Source organism: Dermacentor silvarum, chromosome 2 (genome assembly GCF_013339745.2).
Source record: "Dermacentor silvarum isolate Dsil-2018 chromosome 2, BIME_Dsil_1.4, whole genome shotgun sequence".
In the NCBI taxonomy this organism is placed as follows: Eukaryota; Metazoa; Arthropoda; class Arachnida; order Ixodida; family Ixodidae; genus Dermacentor; species Dermacentor silvarum.
In genome coordinates, this window is record NC_051155.1 from 256,304,084 (window position 1) to 256,327,845 (window position 23,762).

Genomic DNA, 23,762 nt, shown 5'->3' on the forward strand with positions numbered 1-23,762 from the left:
GGGCAGACGTCAGATCTGTGTCCCAGTCTGCCACATGCTCCGCAAATCTCGTTTTAGGGGCGAAGTACCTTAGGGCCGAGCCTTGTCCCTCGTCGTCCGTCGTCCGTAGCTCTGGTTTGCATGGAGACAGCTAGGGGCGCTTCGGTGCACAAGGGCGTTCGTTCCCGACACGCGCTCTCTTTCTCTCTCGTCCTCGTGCGCTTTCTCGTCTCTCATTTCCTCGTGCGCTTGAGACCCGGTTCCAACATAATCATTGTTAGTACCCCGGATCAGGAGGTCGCGGATATTGCGCGCAAGATCACGCGGATTGTGTTGGGCGGCAACCTTTACGAAGTCAACTCTTACGTTGCGGCACTGGACGGAGTGGCCCGGGGCGTCATTCATGAAATCGACCCGGATACCCCGCCAGAGGCGCGTATGACCCACCTAAGAGTGAGGACCCAAGGCGTGGAAATCGTGCAAGCCCGCATGCTGGGAAAGACCAAGAGGGCCGCGATCACGTTCAGCTCTCACGTAGTTCCACGATATGTCTACTACTACGGAGGGGAGACCGAGTGCCACCCCTACAAGCCCACAAAACAAATCTGCTACGTGTGCCAGCGCATGGGACACCGATCGGACGTTTGTCCTACCCCGAACATCAAGATATGCCTCGCTTGCGGGACGAACGACCCAACGGACGACCACGAGTGCTCGCTCAAGTGCGCCGTCTGCGGCGAAGCCCATGCCACGGGGTCTCGCGAGTTCAAGCAAAGGCTCAAAAACAACAGCACTACCACCAAAAAGCATCCTCCGCCCGGAAGGTGGACGGAAGACGAAGACACTGATGGAGGAAGGCCAAGGCGAAGCCGCCTGCGGTGGTTCAGCTCGGAGTCCTCGGCGAGCCGTTCGAGGTCCCGGGCCCAGTCTAGGTCAAGGTCCCGGTCCAGGTCCCGATCCCAGTCCAGGTCCCGATTCCACTCGGAGTGGCCAAAGCCAGGAGAGAAGCAAGGGCGGCGGCCGCCATCTACCTCGTCATGCACGTCTAAGCAGAAAAACCATTCGGACAAGAAGAAACAAGCCAACAACTAGGTGAGCCGGAATCAGGCTAGTACCTCCTCCGTAATAGTAAATGTAAATAGTAAATGCTCCCCAGAATGTACGCGCATCAGGGAAGAAAATAAAAAACTCAAAGCTCAGGTTAACGACCTAAATCAACGGATGCAACGCTTAGAAGCAATGCTAAGCAAAACAAACAACACACAGGCAGGGCCGCAAAGCGGAACGATAGGCTACCAGCCCGCCATGTCCAGTCCTCCCCACTCAAGAACCACCACGCCTTCCTCGCTCCCCGGTGCTGTCTCGGCAGCAGCAGGCCAGTCAAGTGTAGTCACCCTCGAAAGCATTTATGCTACGATGCAACAGATGCTATACCAGATGGGCGAATTAAACAATAAAGTCAAGGAGAACACACTAAGCAGTGAAGACCTTGAAAGAAGAATACGCAAGGTTGAGTTTGGCTCGCGCAAGCGGGTTAACGACGAGAACAACAGCACACCCATCAAGGCGTACAGGCGCATAAACAATACGGGTGACGTCAGCGACGCGGACAACTGCGACGGCGGCGGCATGAACGTCAGCAATGGCTAACACCACACGCAGCGCCCACGAACACCTCGACATCTGGCAGTGAAATTGTCGCTCTTTCAACAAGAAGGCAAGTTCGCTCCAGCTCTTCATCCAAAATCACCCATACCCCCCCCACCCCCCGACGTTATTTGCCCTGAAGAGGTCGGGAACCAGCCCATCAAGCTACGGGGTTACTACGTAATTAAACACGTGGGATCACCAAAGGTTGCGGTTTTAGTTCACAAAACGGTGACGGCCGTGGGACAGCATTATCAACATCATGACATTAATCACGTGCTAGTGGAAGTCCTCCCGCAGAAGAGGGGTAGACATATCACTTTCATCTTGAATTTGTACATTCCACCGAGGGCTCAAAAGGACAACTTCCGCTACATCATTTACGACAGCGCGAGAGCCGCTGGCTCCAACCAGTAGTGGTGGGAGTTATGAACGCTAGACACACGGCTTGGGGCTACCAACAATACACGCAGAAGGGGAGGTCGCTCATCGATGCGGTTGACCAAACAGGCCTCGAATTGATAACCAACCCCCTCCAACCAACCCGAGTAGGCAACAGTGTTAGTCGGGACACGTTTCCGGACCTGTCATTTGTCAAAAACGTAAGGGAATACTCATGGACGCACCTGGGCAAAACACTGGGCAGCGATCACTACATCCTCAGCATCTCGGTGTCCACCCCGAAACTCAAGAGAACAATTGGAGAAATTAGGCTCACGGACTGGGAGGCGTACAGGCAGTAACCCCCCCCCCCCCCCCCGAAAGCGGTACAACGGACATAGCGGAATGGATGCAGCACCTCCGAGACGCCCACATCCAAACCACCAAAACCATCCAGCGCACGGTCGAGACGCCCGAAGTCGACCGCCGGCTCTTACACCTGTGGGAAGCCCGTGAGGGCCTCCTCAAACGGTGGAAGCGACAGCGGTTAAACCGGAAACTCCGTTTACGAATCGCGCATATAACAGAAGAAGCCAGAGATTACGCGGCCAAGCTGACGCAGCAAAATTGGGTCCAGTTTTGCACCTCGCTAAAGGGTACCCTGAGTACAGCGAAGACGTGGGCCATCCTGCGTTGCCTGATCGAGCCCGACAAGGCCAAAGCGACAACCAGTCGGACGCTTCAAGAAATCACTCACAAGTTCCCCGGGAATGACCAGGATCTGATTGACACCCTAAAAACCAGATACCTGCGTAGCGACCCCATACGACCCTGCCTCCTAAAATACGAAGGGGAACCAAGACCAGAACTGGACGCTCCGATCACGGAGGAAGAGTTGTATGCCGCGGCACGAGCCTCAAAGCGCAACACTGCTCCCGGGGCTGACAAAGTCAGCAATGCCATGATTAGAAACCTGAGCCCGAAGCACATCCTGGACTTGACCGAATACCTAAACGAGGAACTCTGGAGCAAGGGCCACGTACCGAACGAGTGGAAACACGCGGAAGTCGTGACCATTCCCAAACCAGGCAAGAAGCCCGCGATCGACGTCCTACGTCCCATCTCGCTGACTTCGTGCCTCGGCAACTGTACGAGAGGGTCATCGGAGCCCGCCTCCAACACTACATAGAGGACGATGACCTCTTCCCGCACACCATGCTTGCCTTCAGGCCGGGACTTTCTGCGCAAGATGCTTTCCTAATCCTGAGGGAAGAAGTTCTCAAGGGCATCCCAAAGGGTGCAGAACACCTCCTGCTCGCACTCGACCTGAAAGGGGCCTTCGATAACATCTCCCACGAGGCCGTTCTCAAGGGACTGAACGACATCAGCTGCGGAGAGCGCATCTTTAATTACGTCAAATCGTTCCTGACGGGCCGGACGGCAATCATCGGAATAGGCCAGACTCGATCGGATACGATCGACGTGCCGAACAAAGGAAGCGCTGACCAAATAGCTGCGGAAGATCCCGGACCTAGGTTACGCCCTATACGCAGACGACATCACGCTCTGGGCCACCAAGGGCTCCCTCGCGCAAAAGGAGGTGACCCTTCAGGAGGCTGCGACGGCCGTGGAGAGATTTGCGGCAGCGAGCGGGATGCATTGCGCGCCCGAAAATCCGAGGTGATCCGGGTGCACGGAGGAGGAATCTACAAGTCACCCGGCCCTATCAAACTCTGTGTAGAGGGCCGCAAGATCACGGAAAGCAAGAAGACTAGGATTCTGGGTTTTTGGATCCAGAGCAACTTGAAAGCCTCCCACACCATCCAAACCCTAAGGTCCACCACCAACCAGATCTCGCGGATTATCAAACGAATAACAAGAAGCCGCAAGGGCATGGGAGAAGAGGACACGCTGCGCCTCGTCCAGGCTCTGGTGATCAGCAGAGTAACGTATAACATGTCGTATCACTACGACTCGCTAAACAAACGCGACCAAGAACAAGTCGATGCCATCATCAGAGGCGCGTACAAAACGGCCCTGGGTCTCCCTGTTACCACCTCAAACGAGAAGTTAGCGGCTCTCGGGATCCACAACACCTTCGCTGAGCTGTCGGACGCGGTTGTGGCTTCGCAAAAAGCCAGACTACAGAACACGGCGGCAGGCAGAGCCATCCTCCGCCGGACCGGCACGGCAACGGAGCTTCGTGCCCTCTATGGGCAACGATCACTCCCGCCCGAGGTCAGAAGCAAGATCACGGCGAACCCCATACCAAAGCACATTATTCATGAACTCCACGGAGGACGACGCAAGGCGCGGGTGGACATGGAGCGCCGACAATTCAAGGGTGACCCGTACGTAACGTACGTGGACGTGGCGGCGTACCCCGCAGGGGGCATCTTTGCGGTAGCCGCCGTGAACGGAAGAGACAACTCCTTAACCCTCGCGGCCTCCGTCAGGGCAGAGACCCCAGCTGCGGCTGAGACCATAGCCGCGGCGCTAGTAATAAAGCAACATGACAGGGTAGGCAGGGAAGTTCATGTCGTTACCGACTCGCAACAGGCCTGCCGCAACTTTACCAACGGACGAACACCGGTGCTGGGGGCTCAGATTCTAGGCCCGAGGCTGCAAGAATCCCATCATATCACGTGGACGCCGGGTCACGCGGGACTGGAGGGGAACGAAAGGGCGAACGCCTTAGCTCGAGCGCTAATTAACCAAGCGGGGCAAAACCAATCGTCTCCTCAATCCCCACCCTTTACCTTTATGCCCCTGCCATCATATTACTGCGACCGACTCGAGATCCAGCATCCAGCGACTCAACCGCAGGATTTATCCTCCCCCTCACAAAAAAGCTCAGCACTGAAGAGGCAATAGCCCTCAGACTTATCCAAACAAACACATTCCCAAGCCTACACAGATACAGCAAAATATACCCACAAACATATCGTGGCATCTGCCCCTGGTGCAGCGACACACGCATTACACTCTTTCACATCTCGTGGGGGTGTGGGGGCAAACCTCAACATTTAAAGACGCCTAACACGTCATTTGAGTGGTGGGAGTTACAGCTGACCGGCGATACCCTGGCGGGACAAGAAGCTCTCGTCCAGCAAGTACGTCGAGCAGCCATGGCCAGTGGAGTCCTGGAATGAGGACACCACCCACTCGTCCTCAAGATCAACGATCTCGATGGTCTAAATAAATGTTTTTCTCTCTCTCTCTCTTTCTCTCTCGTCCATAGCTCTGGTTTGCATGTAGTCCGCTAGGGGCGCTGCGGTGCACAAAGGCATTCGTTCACGACGCGCGCTCTCACTTCAGCCATGGATGATAACGGTCGCTTCTGATAACGGCGCGCCCGCTATAGATGAAAAGGCGAGCGTGGCGGCTCAACAGCAAGCGGAGTCGAGGGCTCGCAAAGATGCTGCAGCACGGCGACGCAGACAACAAGCGGACCCGGAGTCTAGGGCGCGGGAAGCTGCAGCAAAACGGCAACGCCGGCAAGTGGACCCGGAGCTGAGGGCTCGCGAAGCTCACGCTTGAACCGAGCATCGGCGCCACCAACCTCAGGTAGAGAATGCTTGCGGCGTTTTGCCGCCGCTTCCCGCGCTCTCGCATGTACGGGGGATTCACGGTTACCCGCATGATCCCCCGGTGCTTCGCCCACTCATCATCATTCATTCGCTTCGTGGATATACGGTGTTTTTTTTTTTGTTTTTTTTTGTTTTTTTTTTGCAGGTAGCACCTGTATTCGGTACCCCTGTAATAGACGAAGTATGGGACTTATTCATATTTGAAGACTATGACTACGGATGTGGTCTTGCTTATTCTTCGTGCTTTTATTATTGGCGGGTTCCGTATGTTTACCAGGCTTTTGGTAATGTCTTCTTCGCTCTCTGCTTCTGGGATGGTATATATCACTCATTTTGCAGTGTCTTCGGGTGACGTTGCGTATGCCATTATTTCGCATCGCTTTCCTTCGGCCACTGCGGCCGCATTTCGATGGGGGCGAAATGCGAAAACACCCGTGTACATAGATTTAGATGCACGTTAAAGAACCCCAGGTGGTCCAAATTTCCGGAGTCCCTCACTACGGCGTGCCTCATAATCAGATCGCGGTTTTGGCACGTTAAACCCCATAATTGAATTGAATTGAATTGCATCTCTTTCCTTGGATGAGGATTGCTTCTATACCGCTGTATCTTTTAGCACGTGCCATGTCTGGCGTGCTGATTATCATTATGTTCTTCAATTTTTTGGTGCGCAGCGTGTGTATGATGGCGTCTTTGACGTGGATCCCGGCTGCGTTCAGGATTCCGTCCCTTAGAGATACGTGGCTTGTTTTGGAGACGTTGAGTCTTTCCTTGTGTCGTAGAATAATTTTGATGTCTGGCAGCCGCGGTGCTTGTGGCTGCTTGCGATGGCGTGGCCGACCACGTGCGGCTTCCCTCTGTTCTATTTCTTGGTTCTTGTTGTCTTTTCCAGCCACAAAGCTGAGGTCCACCAGAATCTTGGCTCTTTGACGGTGGCTTTCCTTCCATCGAGCATCAGCCTTAAAGTATTCAGGCGAAATGATTTCGCCTTCTACCTCTCCCTCCATGCTGACGATGTGCCTTGCGTTGTTCTGCTGTTTGTTGCTCTGTCGTGGGAGCTTGCTCTTCGAACACAGTTGGTGCGGGCTTCCAAGCTCCTCGAGGCCTCACCTGCTTACGTGGCCACCGCCGCTCGCCGATGGCCCTCATGCTGTTCCGCTCGATCCGGAAAATCGGCTGTAGAATTATTGCTGATGATCAGATTTCCCAAAAACTTCTATCCGCAGGTTCCTTGCACCTTTAGATATACTCATGCCTCAACATTATTGCGATATCCTTGGAATTCCACCACAGATAGAAGAAAATCGCGGAGCCCATGTGAGGTGCGACCGCTCGGCGCGTTCGTCGCTGCAGAAATTCTTGGAATACGGGAAGCTGTCCGCTTTGTCCCCTGCTTGACACCTCCTACACAGACTTTATGATCCAACATCAGCACCGCAAGCCATCTATTCTTTCTCGAGAAGAGGCCAGTATTATGTGTTAGCATTAGATGTCCTACAGATATTTGACGCTTGCACAGAAGAATGGTCACTCAATTACCTAACAATGACTACCTGGTCAATCTGGCTGGGCCGGCCACTAGCTAGCTGATGCGGAAGCAAAAATTATTGCTTCTAAAGTCGTCGACGTAAATATTCCATACTTACGAAGTGATTTAAACTCTTTGTTGGCTACGCTCATGCGAGACTGCACAACAGATTACTGAAATCAACCAGACCATCGGTACAGGCGCCTGCGGGAAATTCTAGCAGGACTTTTCGCCTCCCATATAAAGTCGAGCGATGGCAACCAAGCATGCTTCACCGGATTCGCCTGGGCGTCGTCTTCCCTCGACGCTATGCATATTTTATTGGTTGTGCGGACAGCCTTAACTGTGAACGTTGCCTCAACAGAGATGCTGGAGAGTCTGGGACTCTCGAGCATCTCTGTTGCGACTACCTTCTCTACGCATCACAGCGGTAGACGCTGGCTTCTGCACCAACAGACATTGGTAGGAAAACATTGTTTGAAAGTACTATTTTGTCCTCAATGTGTGACCGCAAAGTAGCAACAATAGCTACAACGACCAGAAGCTCGGGACTGTTTGAAGATCACTGGACTAGATTCAAGACTTTAACGAAACCACTGTGTTAATGTATATATGCATCCCTTCTTCCTGTCCTCAGTGTCATCTTTCATCAGTTTTCTTTTTTTTTTCCTTTCCTGTTTACCCTGTGCAGAGTAGCAGGCCAGAGCATGCTAGCTCAGGCCGACCTCTCTGCCTTTGTAATAAATTATATATATATATATATATATATATATATATATATATATATATATATATATAACCACATAAAGTCAACAGACAACGAAGCCAAGGAAAGCATCTGGGAAATTAAGTGTAGTTGAAATTGGAATGTATAAAATAATGAAGAAAAGGGAGCTTATGGGTTCGGCTCCCACCGGCGACAAGTTATCTTTTCGTCCACTTTCATTTGCCTTTTCTTCATTATTTTCTACATTCCAATTTCAACTACACTTAATTTCCCCGATCCTTTCCTTGGCTTCGTTGTCTGTTGGCTTTATGTGGTTATGATTAACAAAATTGAGCCCTTCGGTTCCCATTCTTTCGTATAATATATATATATATATATATATATATATATATATATATATATATATATATATATATATATATAATGTATATATATATATATACTGGCGAAAAAATGACGAACTAGGGAGCACGGATGCAGACGGACGAAGCGCAAACTACGAACACTTTATTTTGGTTAGAGAACACGTTAACATACAAAGTGACACGGCGACCCATTCAAACGCTGACTGTGCGCTGGGAACCGAGGCTCGGGGCTGTGAATCCGCGTGCTTATCAAGGCACGACACTATTTTTCTCGTTGTGCTTTGCTTTCACTCTACTTTGCGTTCATTCATTCACACATTAACTACGGAATAATCGTTTGGGGAAACACATCTATGTTATTTGTCTTCAGTTCAGCATATACAAAATCAAGCAATACGTATCATAACCCACAGTTCACCGCGCTCTAATGCTATCGGCCTGCTTGAGCAGTACAAAATTTTATGTATAAAAAAGTTATTCAACTACCATTTAGCAATAATGTTTTAAATTGCTTGATTCCCAGCTGACCTTCCAATATATTCAAAGTAGCTCCCTTAGAAATACCAACCCCACTAGGTTCGCTTCTGATTATAATTTTGTTACCATCAGTTTGCACTAACTATGGTAAAAAAACATCTACATTCGCTACCATTACACTTTGGAGTCGTTTTCCTGCTTCGCTTAAAATACTACCCACATTTCAGCGTTTCAAAGCTTAATTCACTAAAAGATTTTCTCCTAACCTTTGATAATTTACCCTAATAAATTTCTGTATTTTCATCGTCACCTAACTAATAAGTATCACCTGTTTTTTTTTTTTTTTTTTTTTTGCCGTGTTAATACTGGGCCACTTTTCTTTTTCTCTTTATTCGTTCTTTTTTTTCCTCTCTTTTGCCTTGAGAAACTGCATAATTTTTGTCACTTACGTTGTTATTTCTGTTACCCTACATTGATTAGAGCATTGTTTGTTGGGTTTTCTTTTATTATTATGATTTGATTTTCTTGCAACTTTTTACAAAGTTTACAATTTTGTTGTAGTTTCTAACCGAGGGTCCCGTTGTCAGTGTTAATACTTTGGGACCCTCGTCTGTATATTACATTGATGTACCTATGTTTTGCATGTAAATAAACTTCAATTGTGTCATGTGTTGCCCTCCGTTCCCGTCTCCCTGTACCAATCTATATGTAATAACAGAGATACTTAATGGGAAGGGAATCAGAAAAAGAACGTTACAGATAAAGGAGAAATTAAAATCTTTGGATACCTTACCAATGCTGAACGAATAAAAAGCAGTTGTGCGAAAATTTTGTCTATTGATAAGACTTTATATTTATCATTGAACAACTTTATACTAAACATGTAAGATTATAAAGTAGAGAGAAACAGAACAGAGGAAACGCAGGGAGGTTAACCAGACGCACGTGCGGTTTGCTACCCTGCACTGAATGCGAGGGAGGGAGGGACGAACAAAGAAAGGAGGAGAGAGAGCGCAATAGTTGCAAACACATTTGAAAGTGCGCATTGATTCTATAAACGGTCGCAGAGACCTGACGTACTGCAATAATGCTCTCGTTGCTTTCTGTGGCATCGACGCGCACGGCCATGGTCCAAGGATCATCATTTCCGAAAAATGGTCTACATTGCAGTCAGTTTAATACTGTCCGAACAGTTTCACACCCGACGTTGTACCGGGCACAAAGACGCAAAATGCGTTCATTAGTTGTTGTTCCACAAGAGTCGCACATGAGCGTGTCACCCATTCTGTTGAGGAACGAGTAAGCCTCTGTAGATGACAACTCTAGCTAAAGGCGGCGCAAGAGTGTAGCCGCCTCAGAGCGGGAAACAATATAGCTTGAGTGGTGGAGCTCATGTACGTAGATGAAATGTCGAACCATGGAGGGAACTTTGCGAAAACGTTAGGAACAAGAATCACAATTTAGAAAAGATCAGCCGTAGAAGAGCTCAAGGTATCGATTATTGTTCCAGCATTATCAAGGATAATGGCGAACAGAACAATTCGTAGATAGTGTGTCCTACTTAGTAGGACCATTCTTACTATATCTTACCATTCTTACTATATATTGAGATTACTCAGACTCACTGATTCCCCAAAAAGAGTTGAGTAGGCCCACCTAACAAAGGATACGCCTGGTGAACGCAGTTTTCTGGTGCGTCAGGAGTATCCGATTGACAGTGTTTCCTTTTTTTTTTTTCTACACAGCACCTCCGAATAGAGAGGAGACCGAGGACGGCTTCGAGGCCACTTTCCAAGCAAATCACCTCGGGCATTTCCTTCTGACACATCTTTTACTGGGTGAGTTATTTACTCCCAATATGTAATGCAGCAAAAATTTGATATAATGCTCATATTTGATCAAATACTAATATTTGTGCGAGTAACGGGAATCCTAAGTTTCGTAGCGGAGACTACGAACATATAGGTCCATCTTTCTCATTGCCTAATTACAATAAAGAAGTGCTGGAAAGGCTATCGCTTTCTCTCGAATATTCTACTCGAACCAGAGGCCTACCTAAAGCAGACGCGCTAAGCAAGTTAACCACAATTGAGAAACACGCTATACTTGCCTACAAATCCAAACGTTTTCAGAGAAAACCAATAAATAACTCGAGCGTCTCTACTCAAACAATGATCCATTAGGCGGCCATTGACCCAAACTGAATGTAGTTCGACTCTAGTAACAGACAAAAAGGACAATTTTGGATCATGTCCACAGATATTATATGGAAATGGGAAAATTAGGTTCAATGCCATATTTTCAAACCGGTGTCTTTACATCTGTGTAACGTTGAAGTGGAAAGTGGTGTCGGAAATTCAGTAAAATTCTTGCATTGAAGTCATGTGGTCAGATTTTACGTATTGTACTCGCCGTTCGAGTAGACTTGTAGCCTATAAAAACTTTCTTCAAAACATCACGTGGCACGGCCGTTCCAGCAAAAGCTGTAATTTAACAGATTTCACCCCACTGCAAGCACACCCATCGATGTAGTCTTCAGAGTCATGAAACGTGCGTATTTTGCAGTGTAGCAGGCTTGTAAGCATTCTTTGGTAACTCTGCTGTTCTGCAATTTTATCTTGGGATATCTCAGAATTTCAGTCAAACTTCTGACTCAGTGCGTATTTGCAGAACTTCTGTCTCATAAACGTGGTCTGCGATTAGCGATTCCAACGGTGGTGATCGACCTTCAGTCAGCCACTGGCGGGCGCCCAAACACCAACCAATAAAGAACTGCACCTATGCAAGAAATGTATTTTTTTTTCTTTAACGAGCGCGCCTGGTACATTGTGTTTATTGCGATGGCATTATGGGAAAAGGGGGGGGGGGGGGGGGCAGATTTGTACGGGCCGTTGTCGTTCTCCGATTTGTAACATGTGCCGATCTTGAAGGCATTGCAAAAAACGTCGGTGCTGATACCGACGCGTGATATGTATCATAGCAATGTCCTCAATGTGGATAGTTTCGATAACGGTGCGCAATATGCGTTACTCCCAAAACGTTTCAAATCAAAACTTTATCATCGGAAATGTAGGCAAACATCTCGGGCGCGCAACTAACGTGATGAGAACGACAGAGCAGAAAAGAAAGGGCAGGTTGTACTGTACTGGTTGATTGTACTGGTTGATTGATGGCATCATTGTGTTTTACAGCCAGCACGGTGAACAGCTGCGCTTTATCGCAAGCCGCTTATTTCCAGAAGCACGGTGGAAGTTGTTAGTAGTACTACAAGATCGGCGTACGCTCGGGTCCCATGAATACCCCCTACAGACGCGGCGTTTGCGCTGAAACGTGACGGTTTCGCTGGAATCACCTCTCGAAACCAGTGCTCTATGGAGGAAGATATGATGCGTTCGCATAGTGTGCCGTAGTTCCATAAATGCTACAATAGCTCATATTTGCATATGTGTGCCTGGTTATGTAGGAATTCGTATTGCCAATATAAAGTTGGTCATACGTATAGGCACCGTGCATCGCAGTTTGCGCGCGATCTATGCGCCACTACAAGTGAAGCTTTGGGACGGCCAGTGTCAAAACCAGCAAAACTAGAGAGACACTGTACACATTCGCCGTGATACTTTTGATCGCTTATCACGAAAGAAGACTGTCCGAGTTGTGAAAATATCAAAGTGCGCATGCTCTGCATATGATAGCACGCGTTCGTAATCGATATGAGCAGCGGGAACAATTGTGAGCTTGATATCGTCAAAGTGCACGGCATACCTCTCAAACGAGCGACGATAAGGAAGCCGTTGTCGTTCGGAATGGCGTATCATTTTCATCGCCTCTCTAGCGGCCGGCGTTGGCAATACTGGGGCGAAACATGAAATGTCGTAGCGCCATCTGAACCGTGAACGTTGCCCATAGGAAGAGCTGCATAGTGCGTTATACAGCTCTAGCTGCGCTGTAGAAAAATAAGGGTGTGCACGCTATCGTGCATCACGTTCTTAAAAAAAGACGTGTCATTCTACGCGTAGATAACCAAGTGTTCACAGTCGAGTAGAGCAGCCGCCAGTAATTTTTGTTGATCCCAATCAATTTAATAAATAACTGCAATCACCTAATCTTTTAATTACTGCTCTGAAAGCCGTGGTGTCAATGAAGAATTTCCAGGAAACTGTAACCTAAAAATGGCATGTTAACAGCCAAGTACTTTCTGCCCGTTTATTTTCTTTTTTTCCGGCTGATAAACAAAGGGGCTAACCGTCCGCCCGCATCAAAAGTCAGCGCCCTCAAACACGCTCCAAGAGTGGTGGCGAAGGCTGGGTCCAAAGGGGGTTCAGCGCGACTGCACCATAGCCACAGGCTGGGGGGCAAAACGCTCATAGAAAGAAATATACAACTACAAATTGGAACACTATGCATAAACAGAAGAGCAATAAATATTTTGTAATCTTGTTTTATGAAAAGGTAAATAATTTTATTACCTTTTACATTATGCCAAATAAATTTTTCCAACACTCCTTGTTGCGCCCCTGTTTATGAGTGCGCAGGCCTTGTTTCGATTTCCGGCCACGAAGCTTACGAAGCCCTCTGCTACGGGAACGTGTATAAATGAAGCTCGCCGGTCTCAAAATGCCCCTTTTGCCAAGTTTTTGTCGTCTTTGCTCGTCGCTTCTCTGTCACCGTTTGGCGAGATTTGCACACCGCTGCAGCAGATTTCATGCTCCTGTCGTTTTCTTCGGCCGGTGCGAAGTCTTTTTCCATCTTTCTATCACGCTGTTCGTTTCAAGATGAGCTTGCGGCATGTGAAGAAACCATTGAAGAAACGATGCTCCGTGGCACATTGCGACACTGTACCGTCGGTGTCTCACTGCACTGCTCCCCCTCGGCTTTCACAGGTGAGCTCTTGTCAGTGTCGTCTGCTCTAGGTATGCGCAATAGCCTCCGATATATAGCTTTTGATGAGCTGCTCGCGCCTGTTTCATAGCTGTAGCCATTTCATGCGTACTTGGCTTCGTGTTTTGGGGATACTTATGTATGCAACTTGCAGGCGCAAGTTGGAATACGCTAGCGCAAGACAGGGGTAATTGGAGATCGCCTTCGTCCTGCAGTGGACATAAAATATAGGCTGATGATGATGATGATGATGATGATGATGATGATGATGATGATGATGATGATGATGATGATGATGATGATGATGTAAACTGCAGAGCACACACTTGCAGTCCTAAGGTGTGCGCAAGAGGCCTACCATTTGTCTTATTTATAGTGAGTTTCGTGCAGCCGACTGTCACCAACGTGAACTTGATACCGGGCTCTCAGGAGCAACCACGTGCCTCCTATCGACCGCGAGGCCAATTTAGAACCAACTGTTCTGCCTGACAGCTCTGAGCACGACATTATTTGATTTTCGAACACCGCGAAGCCAATTTGTGGATCCCCTCGCAACCGGGAGTATCGAAACTCAGCCACGTGCATGTGTGCGGCCTTGAGGGTGCCTTGACTGAATACGCTCAGCAGGAGTATTGCCTACCTTCTACATATACATGACCGTCAATGTAATTTTCGCTCTCGTGACTCTTTGAGCATAGAAAAGCAGCTAGCCGCGTGGCATGAGGACGAGCGTAACCGCACACTGAGGAGCAGAGGCTTGGTTACTGCCATAGTTCAGATATAATGTACTGCAGTTAGCAGTGAAAGGAAACGCGGCGTTTGGAGTACTTGGTATTCATTTCGGTGCAGTTATGCAACATGCACGTTGCATCATGTCCAGGTGCAAAACGTGGGTGCAGTTCTGCCGCACCGTCAACCTGGAGAAGGCGCTATGGCAGCTGCGACAACTTCCAAGCACTTCGAACCGTCTGCGTATCTGCGGTCAGGATGGCTGCGCCGCGATGCTTTGCCTACTCGAGGAAGCATTGACGGTATATTTTTTTTACTCAAACCTTTAAGGTATGCACCGCTCTTTAAATGCCGACTTGTGTCAAGAAATGACATTTTTTACATTTTTTTTCGTCGACGTAGTAGGCGAAGTAGTAAAGAGGCCCTGCTGTCTCCGGTGAAGCTGTTGCGAAGGGTTACATCCACAGCCAGTCGTCCCAGACGCTGAAACTCTTCGAGGGTGAGTGTTATTTCGAATATGTTGGAACAGCCCGATAGGTATGGCTCAGAAATATGCTACAATTCCTTGACTCTGCGCTGTGCATATTCAGATGGTGCCAGTTCTACGGCGAACCAAGCTCGTTCCCACGCCAGTGGCTTGATGAAATGTTAATTCAGCTTGTGGGGCTTAGTTATTTGTTGGGTTTCTGGCTTCACTTTCAGAACTGTGGTGTCACTGTATTTTGTTTACTCTATCCAGTGGTCGCAGCTGACCATACGTATGCACAACCAAGCTCTGAAGCAAGCACTTCTCTGGAACCTGACACGGTAGGAGAGGTCACAGCACTGTCAGCGACTGCTGATCTGCCAGCAGGAGCTCCGCTCAGCACTTCGCCTCTTTCTTATGAAGGTTAGTGATTTTGAAACACTTTCAGAATATTGCGCACTTTTTGGTGCTGCAAGATTACGTGGAGCTATGACTAAACCAGACGCACCAACTTATCGCTCTTCTGTCGATTATCTACCCTTCAGGATCTTTCACCAGCCCCCATCAAAGAAAGGAGGCCTCTTCAGAAACTTCGATCCAAGCTCAGGCGGCTCCGTGACCGCAACAAGAGGCTGCAAGGACTGCTCATTCAACGCCGTCGCATGAAGACCACTGCCGAACTGGTCTGCGTGAGCATTTAACTCCAGCCGTTGCTGCTTTTGTCGAAGGTCAGCTGAAGATGCGTGATCTCAGCCGGTTTGGCCGACGATGGTGCAGCCAAAACAAAGAGTTTGCTTCAGGTTTATACTTCCACACTCCAAAAGGTTACAGATATTGTAGGACACTCCAAAGACTTCCATCTGTTAGGTCTCTGCAGCTGTGGCGTGCACGCACACCGCTGAGGGTTGGGTTTTACCCCGAAGTTTTAGGGGCGAAGCTCCTTAGGGTGTGGGTCTGTCCCTCCTCTGTAGTATGTAGTAATAGTAGTAGTAGTAGTAGTAGTAGTAGTAGTAGTCGTAGTAGGTAGCCACGTCTACTTTTATGAAAAAAAATCACAGCATATCGACGGGGTGAATGATGATGAGTGGGCGAAGCTCCGGAGGGAATCATCGGATCTCCCGCTTAAGGGGACGCTAGCACAAACGCGTTAGAGACGTGCAGTACTCTCTAGTAAGGGGGAGCGGCCACAGCGTCTTACGCAGCCATTTACACATGCCGGAACGTGCACCGCGTTTGCCGACGCCATCACATGACTGCTGAGAGAGTATACCCCCCGTATTCATAAACGCTCCTCGACTTGAACTTGACTTGCCACCGCCTTGGGCAGCGCGTTCGAAACGCGTTGAAGGTAAGGCGGAGAGGCCACAGCGTCTTACACCAGCTTCTTACACGGGCCGTAACGCGCTAGCACAAACGCGTTAGAAACGCGCTAGAGACGCGGCCTTTCGTTAATGTTGGGTATTTATTGCCATCGTGGTGCTTGTGTCTATGGCTCCCGGTCACTGACGCGTGCGGACGCAGGATGGTTGGCTCCGAGCGAGCTGCGACAGCGGTCGTCAACGGCCGTGGTAGCCCGTCGTTTTCTGTGCCCAAGGACTACAGGATTATTTTGCCCAACGTTTCATCAGGTGAAGCTATGAAGCGTGCAGTCATGCTGCACTGCGACATCTCAGGTCGTCCATATCGCATCGAAGACTTTCGAAAGCCCTTACAAGACGCCGGCGTCATCAAGGACGTTGCTGTAATAGGTGCCTACCAGATGTCCCACGTCTGGCTCGTTAACCTGCGGACGGATGAAGCGAAAAAGAAGCTTATAGAAGCAGGAAGGTTGGTCGTCAAGGATCGTCTTTGCATCGTCATCGATCCCAACAGGCAAGAGGTGCGTCTGAAGTTGCATTGGGTGGCTTTGGATGTCACGAGCGATAACATTCGGAGGGCATTCAGTGAATACGGCGAAGTGAAGGAAGTGACCAATGACAGGTGGAAAGCGGAGGGCTTCGAATGTGCTGACTCAGTGACAAAGTTTGTGCGATTGTTTTTGAAAGAGGGTATCGCACTGGACAACATTCCGCACCAGATGCGCCTGGGCAGCGGTACAGTGCTCATTGTGGCGCCAGGACGAGCCCCTCTTTGCCTTCGTTGCAAGCACACGGGTCATATACGGCGTGATTGCAGGGTACCGAAGTGCGCCGAATGTCATGCGTTTGGCCATGGACAGGAGGCATGTACTCGCAGCTACGCCAAAGCCGTGGGCAGATCTACAGTTGTAGACCAAAGCGAGCTTGTCATGGACGAGGAAGAGGCAGAGCAAGCTGCGTCACCTGCGACAGCCGACAAGAGCGGAACCGATCAGGGAGCTGACAAGGAAGTCCGCGTCTCGGGGCTGCAGACGCCGGCCACGACGGTGTCCAGCGTTGGTGAGCACCAAGAGACTGCTAAAACGAACGCGGTTGGCGTTGGTCCGGTGCTCCAGGATGAGGGCCCCACGGGAGAGTCCTCGGACGCGACCAGCGTCTCTCAAGCGCAGCAGGCAGCAAGCATAAAGCCAGCGGTCGACGAAAGTGCTTTGGGAAATATGGACGTGGAGACAACCCCGGCAAAGCGTCGCCATGACGACGTGAGTGCGGTGTCGCAGGAGGAGCGTCTGAGACAGGTCGAAGCTTCGCTGGAAGCGAATGGGGTGAAGAAGAAACCTCGCAGCGCCGTTCGGACGCGCGCGTCGTCCCTGACAAGGGGCGGCAAGGAGGTGAACTCTTAGACGCCTCTATGGCGACTGCACAAAGCGTCGAGATGGGAAATGAGGGCGTCTTGCCGGCGGTCTCGTCCGGCAGGAAAATTGTGTCGTTGGAAAGGTCCCTGCGCGTAGAAACAATTAATGTACGAGGATTAGCGACTAAAAGAAGGCAAAATCAGTTGTATCGTATTGCGATGGAACAAGAATTGGACATAATCGCAGTGCAGGAAACTAAAGTTCAAGGCGAGGACCAGACCGACGGCATGTTACGCCCGTTCTCGGCGCATTATAGTGTGTGCGTCAGTCATGCGGTGGGGACATCAGGAGGGTGTGTATTATTGGTGCGTAGTTGCTTAGGTATTGTTATACAGTCTGTTATAAGCTGTCCATCAGGCCGCTTTGTAGTTTGTGACTTTGTTTTTGCCGGCAATGAATGGCGCGTGTTTTGTTTGTATGCTCCAACTGACGTTGCACAGCGTCTAGATTATTTCGGCCGCATTAGTGAGTATTGTAACACTGATCGTATACTGATCCTTCTCGGCGATTTTAATTGTGTATGCTCAGCACGAGACAAAACGAGTACTACGCCGCACCGTGAGACTAGCATGATAAAGTTAATGGATATCATCAACGATTTCGCTCTGGAAGATGTGGGAGAATGTATTACCAGTGGGCATAATGTCCAATTCACGCATTTTCAAGGTTCTAGTCACGCACGCTTAGATCGTGCATATGTGTCGCTGGATATTGTGCCTCTGTGTAACACCCCTCTCCTTCACTGACCATTGCCTCGTGATGTTTAGCATTTGCAGCAAAAAAGAAAGAAAAGGAAAATTTAACTGGGATTCATGGAAAATTAATAATAAACTACTTGATGATGATGTTTTCAAAACTTTAGTACATGAGGGCATACAAGAACTGTACCGTGACAGTAATTCAGAAGCTGGGCCGAAATGGGAAATATTTAAGCAAAAAATTAAAATGAAAGCTGTAGAAAGAAGCAGCATACTTAAACATGAAGAACGTATTCACGAGAGACTGTTACGTTCAAACTTGCAAACTCTTGTCAAAGAAGAGTGTCTAACGCCTGGAACCTTTAAGGGAGATATCCGTGCGGTGAAAGAAAAATTGGAGTTGTTAGACATGGAAAGATTTCGGGGTGCAATTATAAGAGCGAGAGCAGAGAAAACGGTAATGGCCGAAAGGCCTACAAAGCGCGCACTAGGGACGGAAAAAAGTTACGCGCAACGTAATACAATTGCAGAAATAACATACAATGGTGCCTTGACAAGTGCTAAAGACGAGATTGAGAAAGCCTTTTACGAGTATTACAGTGCTCTGTTTTCTTTAGGTACGGTAGATATCGACCACTTCAAAAGCGAATTTTTGGCGTTCATGCCACAATTAGATGACGAAACAAAGGATAGATTGCAGCTTTCAATCTCGGTAGGAGAGGTAGAGAAAGCAATCGAAGACCTAAATCCCGGGAAGTCCCCTGGCCCTGACGGGCTAAGTGCGGCTTTGTATAAAACCTTCACGCGAGAAATATCTCCGATATTGGGGCGCTTATTCAATGAGGCCTTTGAGTTTAAATCTCTGCCTCCTTCATTTCTCACTTCCGATACCATTTTTATTCCGAAAACGAACGATTCTATCAAACTTCGGCAGGTATCAGCCTATCGTCCTATCAGTCTGACAAATGTTGATTACAAAATTTTTATGAAAATAGTGGCTAGAAGGTTGCAAAGCGTAATAAAAGAAATAGTGGGCCCGCATCAAACATGCGGAATAAAGGGCAGAAGCATCTTTACCAACATTCACAAAGCGAGGTGTGTATTAGAGTGTTGTGACGTCATGAAGGGTGCAGTTGCGATGCTCCAGATTGATTTTGAGAAGGCATTTGACCGCGTGCCACATGACTTACTTATAACTGTCTTAGAACATGCAAATGTTGGCACAGTAATAACTGAAGCTGTTCGTATGGCGTACAGTGGTTGTAGTACCAGGCTCATTGTTAACAAAGAAGTTGGAAATCTCATCCAAGTGCGTCGCTCAGTTCGCCAAGGTTGTCCTATTTCCCCTCTTCTTTTTTGCATGTTTATTGAAAGCTTTTGCCTAAGTATTATAAACCGCAGTACAATTAGTGGCTTCAGGCTACATGCATCTGAAGTACGCGTTCTGGCCTATGCAGACGATATAGGTGTTTTTTGTTCAAATCTCGAAAGTATAGCGGAGGTTATTACCATTGTAAAACGTTTTTGTCAGGTAAGCGGCAGTGCAGTCAATTGGGGAAAATGTATTGGTTTTTGGCATGGCGATTGGGATCTCACGCCACAGTTTTTCCTAAATGTGCAGTGGGTAACAACCCCGGTGAAGTATTTAGGCGTACCCTTAGAAAATTACACCGACAGTGATCCCTATTGGAGGAGACAGACAGAAGAAATCCGAGAAAAAGCCGCGAAATGGAAGGGCAGAGATTTATCAATCTTTGCTCGTGCAACGGTTTGCAATTTGTTTTTCATTAGTAAATTGTGGTATGTGTTACAAGTGCTCTACTGTTCTCGAGTGAATGTGCAGAGACTTCATCGAGTTTTTGCTGTGTTTATATGGGGATCCACATGGGAACGAACAAGTCGGACGAACCTTTTTCGGCGTGTTTGTGATGGGGGCTTAAGCTTATCGCATTTATTTCTGAGACAGCTCGTAAATCGTTTTTTGTACCTTCGAGATGTTCAGGATCCTTTCCTGCGCACAGTTTGCCAGGTATGACTGGTCAGTGCTTTGCCCAACTTTGTCATCTCTTCCAATAAAATGGAAGGTCGACTACAGGGTTACCTTAAAGAGGTTGTTGAGTCGTGCCGCTTCCTGGAGGCCCGTTTCTCGATTGAATATTTAAGAGCAGTGTCTCGTAAAAAATTGTATAATGATTTATGTGATATTGTTCTCCCAATTCCATTGTATCGGACTCATTTCTCGGGCGGAAAGTGGCGCAAGGTGCTGAAACGTGTAAAAAGCATGCCTGTGCGTCCTGGGGTGAAAACCTTCTTCTTTAAATTACATGCAGGCGTTTTGCCAGTTAAGACTTGGCTTTCTGATAAGGGATTCTTCGTTCCGTGGGGTGACCACTGTTTCTTGTGCCGGAAACCTGCAACTATTGAACACGTGTTCCTGGAATGCTGGGATGGCGTGTTCTTCTGGGATGTCCTGCAAAGGACCTTAAAGAAGGATTTCCCTTTGGATGCACAGGGAATAAGGTACCTAATGGTTGATAACGAGGATGGTTTTTCATATGATATTACAATGTTAATGGCTCTGCATAGTATCTGGACGTCACGCATGGCTGTTCGCCATGCAGACGTTGATGCTCGCCCTGCAATAGAGTACTTTCGCGAGTCTGTAATTTCATTTCTCGAAATGGAAAAAGTGAAAAAGTGTGTACCCGATTGGGTGCCCCGTATGGAAGGCTTGTTACACATGAAACAGTTCTAAAATTATGATTTTGTCACTACGTGGTTGACTGTTGTATCAATGCAATAAAGAAAAAAAAAAGCCTCCTAGGCCTCCTTTCGCCTTACTTAAAAATAAATTACTACGCCTCATGCGCTCAAAACGTGACTCCCATATAAATGTTGCACAAAATCTATGCACACGATTCACGTGTGCCGGCAAACAGGGCATCACCTGCGCTGAGTACCACACAGCTGGGAAGAACACAGTATTGCACACAAGGGCTCTGTTCAAAAATGGGACAGTTCTTCCATGCCACTGTTGCACTTTTGCCGCGAGAGTGTCACTTCAAATTGTATTCTGTCCGTTCTGTAGGTTGGCAGTATCAAAGCACACACCGAGGTAGCTATTGATTTCAGACGTCCACTTCATATCTAGAAAGGTGGTTGGTTTTGAATCCCATACACCGAGCCATGCACCCGCGCACTTTTCACGATTCACTTTAGCACCAGACAGTTTACAGAAGTCCATGACATGCTGCATTCCTTGGCGAACTTCTTTCTTAGAGGCACACATAAGCGCAAGGTCGTCGGCATAGGCGAGGACTTTCAGAGATGTATCTGCAAAACTCAAGCCTGTTATGTCACCGTCGTTCAGAATTGTTCGGCACAGGGGTTCCAAGTACAGAGCGAAAAGAACTGGTGACATAGGACATCCTTGCCTAACGGACCTGTTGAGCTGTATTGTTGGTGTTGTTTGCCTGTTGATGACTAGTCGCGTCGATACTTGTCGGTAGCAGATACTTATGTATTTAAGAAGGCGGTCCCCAATGTTGCAGGCCTTAAGCAAGGTGAAGAGAAAGTCATGTGCTACTCTGTCAAAAGCCTTGCTCAGATCAACTTGCAAAACCGCTACCCTGGATCCATCCACGGAAGTGGCTTCGCACATTATTCGCATGACATGCAGATTATCACTGATGCGACGTCCTTTGATGCCGTATGATTGATGGTTCCCGATGACATTTCCGAGGGCAAGGTCAAGACGTCTAGCTATAATTTTAGCTAGAATTTTGTAATCGGTCGTTAAAAGACTAATGGGGCGGAAATCGCTCACTGTCGGCACTTGTCTTTGCTTCTTCGGCAGTAAGACCTCGTCGCATAGATGGTGGCAGCAATCCTCGTTTCGCAATATCATCGTACACTTCTCGTAGTATTGGCACTAATTCCGATGAAAACTTGTTGTAAAAATCAGTGCTGAGACCATCAACTCCCGGAGATTTCCTTGGTTTTAACTTACGAATGGCCCATTCTATTTCACTCTCTGATATGCACTCATCCGTTTGCTGTTTTGCCTCGTCATTTATGCAATTTAACGTTGAGGCATATTTTTTCAATAGTTCACGGTCACATGTGTTACTTCCATATTCGAAGAGGTCCTTGTATGCTTCAGTAAAAGCCGCCTCGATGTCGTTTTGTGATGTGAGAATGCTGTCGCCGCTTTGTAGTGCTTCTATTCTGTTTTTCCTGCCCCGCTCTCTTTCTTTCGTCTTGAAAATTTTTAGCGGTTCCTCATCTCTTAGCTGCGATTCCATCCGAGACCCGATCATAGCAACCTTTGTACTCCTTCTCCAGGATCGATAGCAGCTGCCCTTTGCACTCTCTGATATCTTCTGTAAAGGTACCCGGGTGACAGTTTTCGGCTTCAATTAAATTTTCCAGCGTTCACATCAAGCTCAGCTTTTCGCTCTTCTTGAGAGCTGCTTTTTCCTGACCTTTTGTAAGTAGAAACATCTTACATTCTTCTTTTAAGTCTTCCCACAATATGGCATCTACGTGTCCTCCATTCGTTTTTTTCTTCATTAGATTCCTAATGCTGTCGCATATCTCTTTGTCATCCAGCAAACTCTCATTCAGCTTCCACAACTGCCATTCCTTGCGCCTCCTTGTTGTTCTTTCCTTTTCTTCGAATATGGCTGTGACAAATGCGTGATCTGAGAATGCTACGGGCTTCACCTTGTAACGCACGTTGTACACTGAGAGATCGCTAGACACGTAAAGCCGATCAAGCCTTGAGTGACAGTCGCCTTGCCAATGTGTAAAACCGTCATTATTTCCTGGCGCAAGTTCGGTTACATCCTGCAAGTCATAGTCGCGCAAAAGCTTTCGGGGCTCTGGTAGGCTAGTATCCGGAAGTAGCTTTTTCGAACAATCGGAAGCACGTAAAACACAATTGAAGTCTCCGGCAAATATGGTACGGCACGGTGAATCAAGATACTGCCTCAGGCCTGAAAAGAATTCTTTTCGCAGCGATGCGTCATTCGGAGCATGCATCGAAATGAGCCTGTATAGTTCATTCCGGTACACCAAATCCACACTGCATATACGGCCGTTTCGGTCCTTGTCCCATTCGGGGTATACTAGTACCGCTGATTGTTTCTTTACCAAAATGGCCGTCCCTCCACTGAATCCACAGGCAGGTGAAAAATGAAACGAGTAATGGTTGCGAACGAAATGGTTCATCTCTTCCAAATGCACACTAGATGAAAGTTTAGTCTCCTGAATAAATGCAATGTCAATGTTTACTTGTAAGAGTAGATTTAGAAACCATTGCTTCCTCCTGCGTGCGACCAAGCTCACGCAGTTAAAGGTTGCTAGCTTTAAGTAAGCCATATTGAAAAAACACTATCGTTGCTCCGGCCGATCAACATACCTTTGAGGCGTGATATTCACAGGTCACAAGGTACGCTTGTGACGTTTCTCCACGGACGATTTCCGAGGAGCCGCGTTAACACGGTTCCTCTTCATCGCCGTGTTA

General features: G+C 48.1%; 1 protein-coding gene across 1 annotated transcript in view; it reads left to right on the forward strand.

The window, feature by feature from the left end:
* The window catches only part of LOC119440809 (retinol dehydrogenase 12), a 231,689-nt gene that overhangs the window by 162,875 nt on the left and 45,052 nt on the right, over window positions 1–23,762 (forward strand). Inside the window, exon 4 of the mRNA XM_049663062.1 lies at window positions 10,440–10,532. Within this exon, the coding sequence (XP_049519019.1) occupies window positions 10,440–10,532 (93 nt within the window). The remainder of the gene's footprint in view (window positions 1–10,439; window positions 10,533–23,762) is intronic.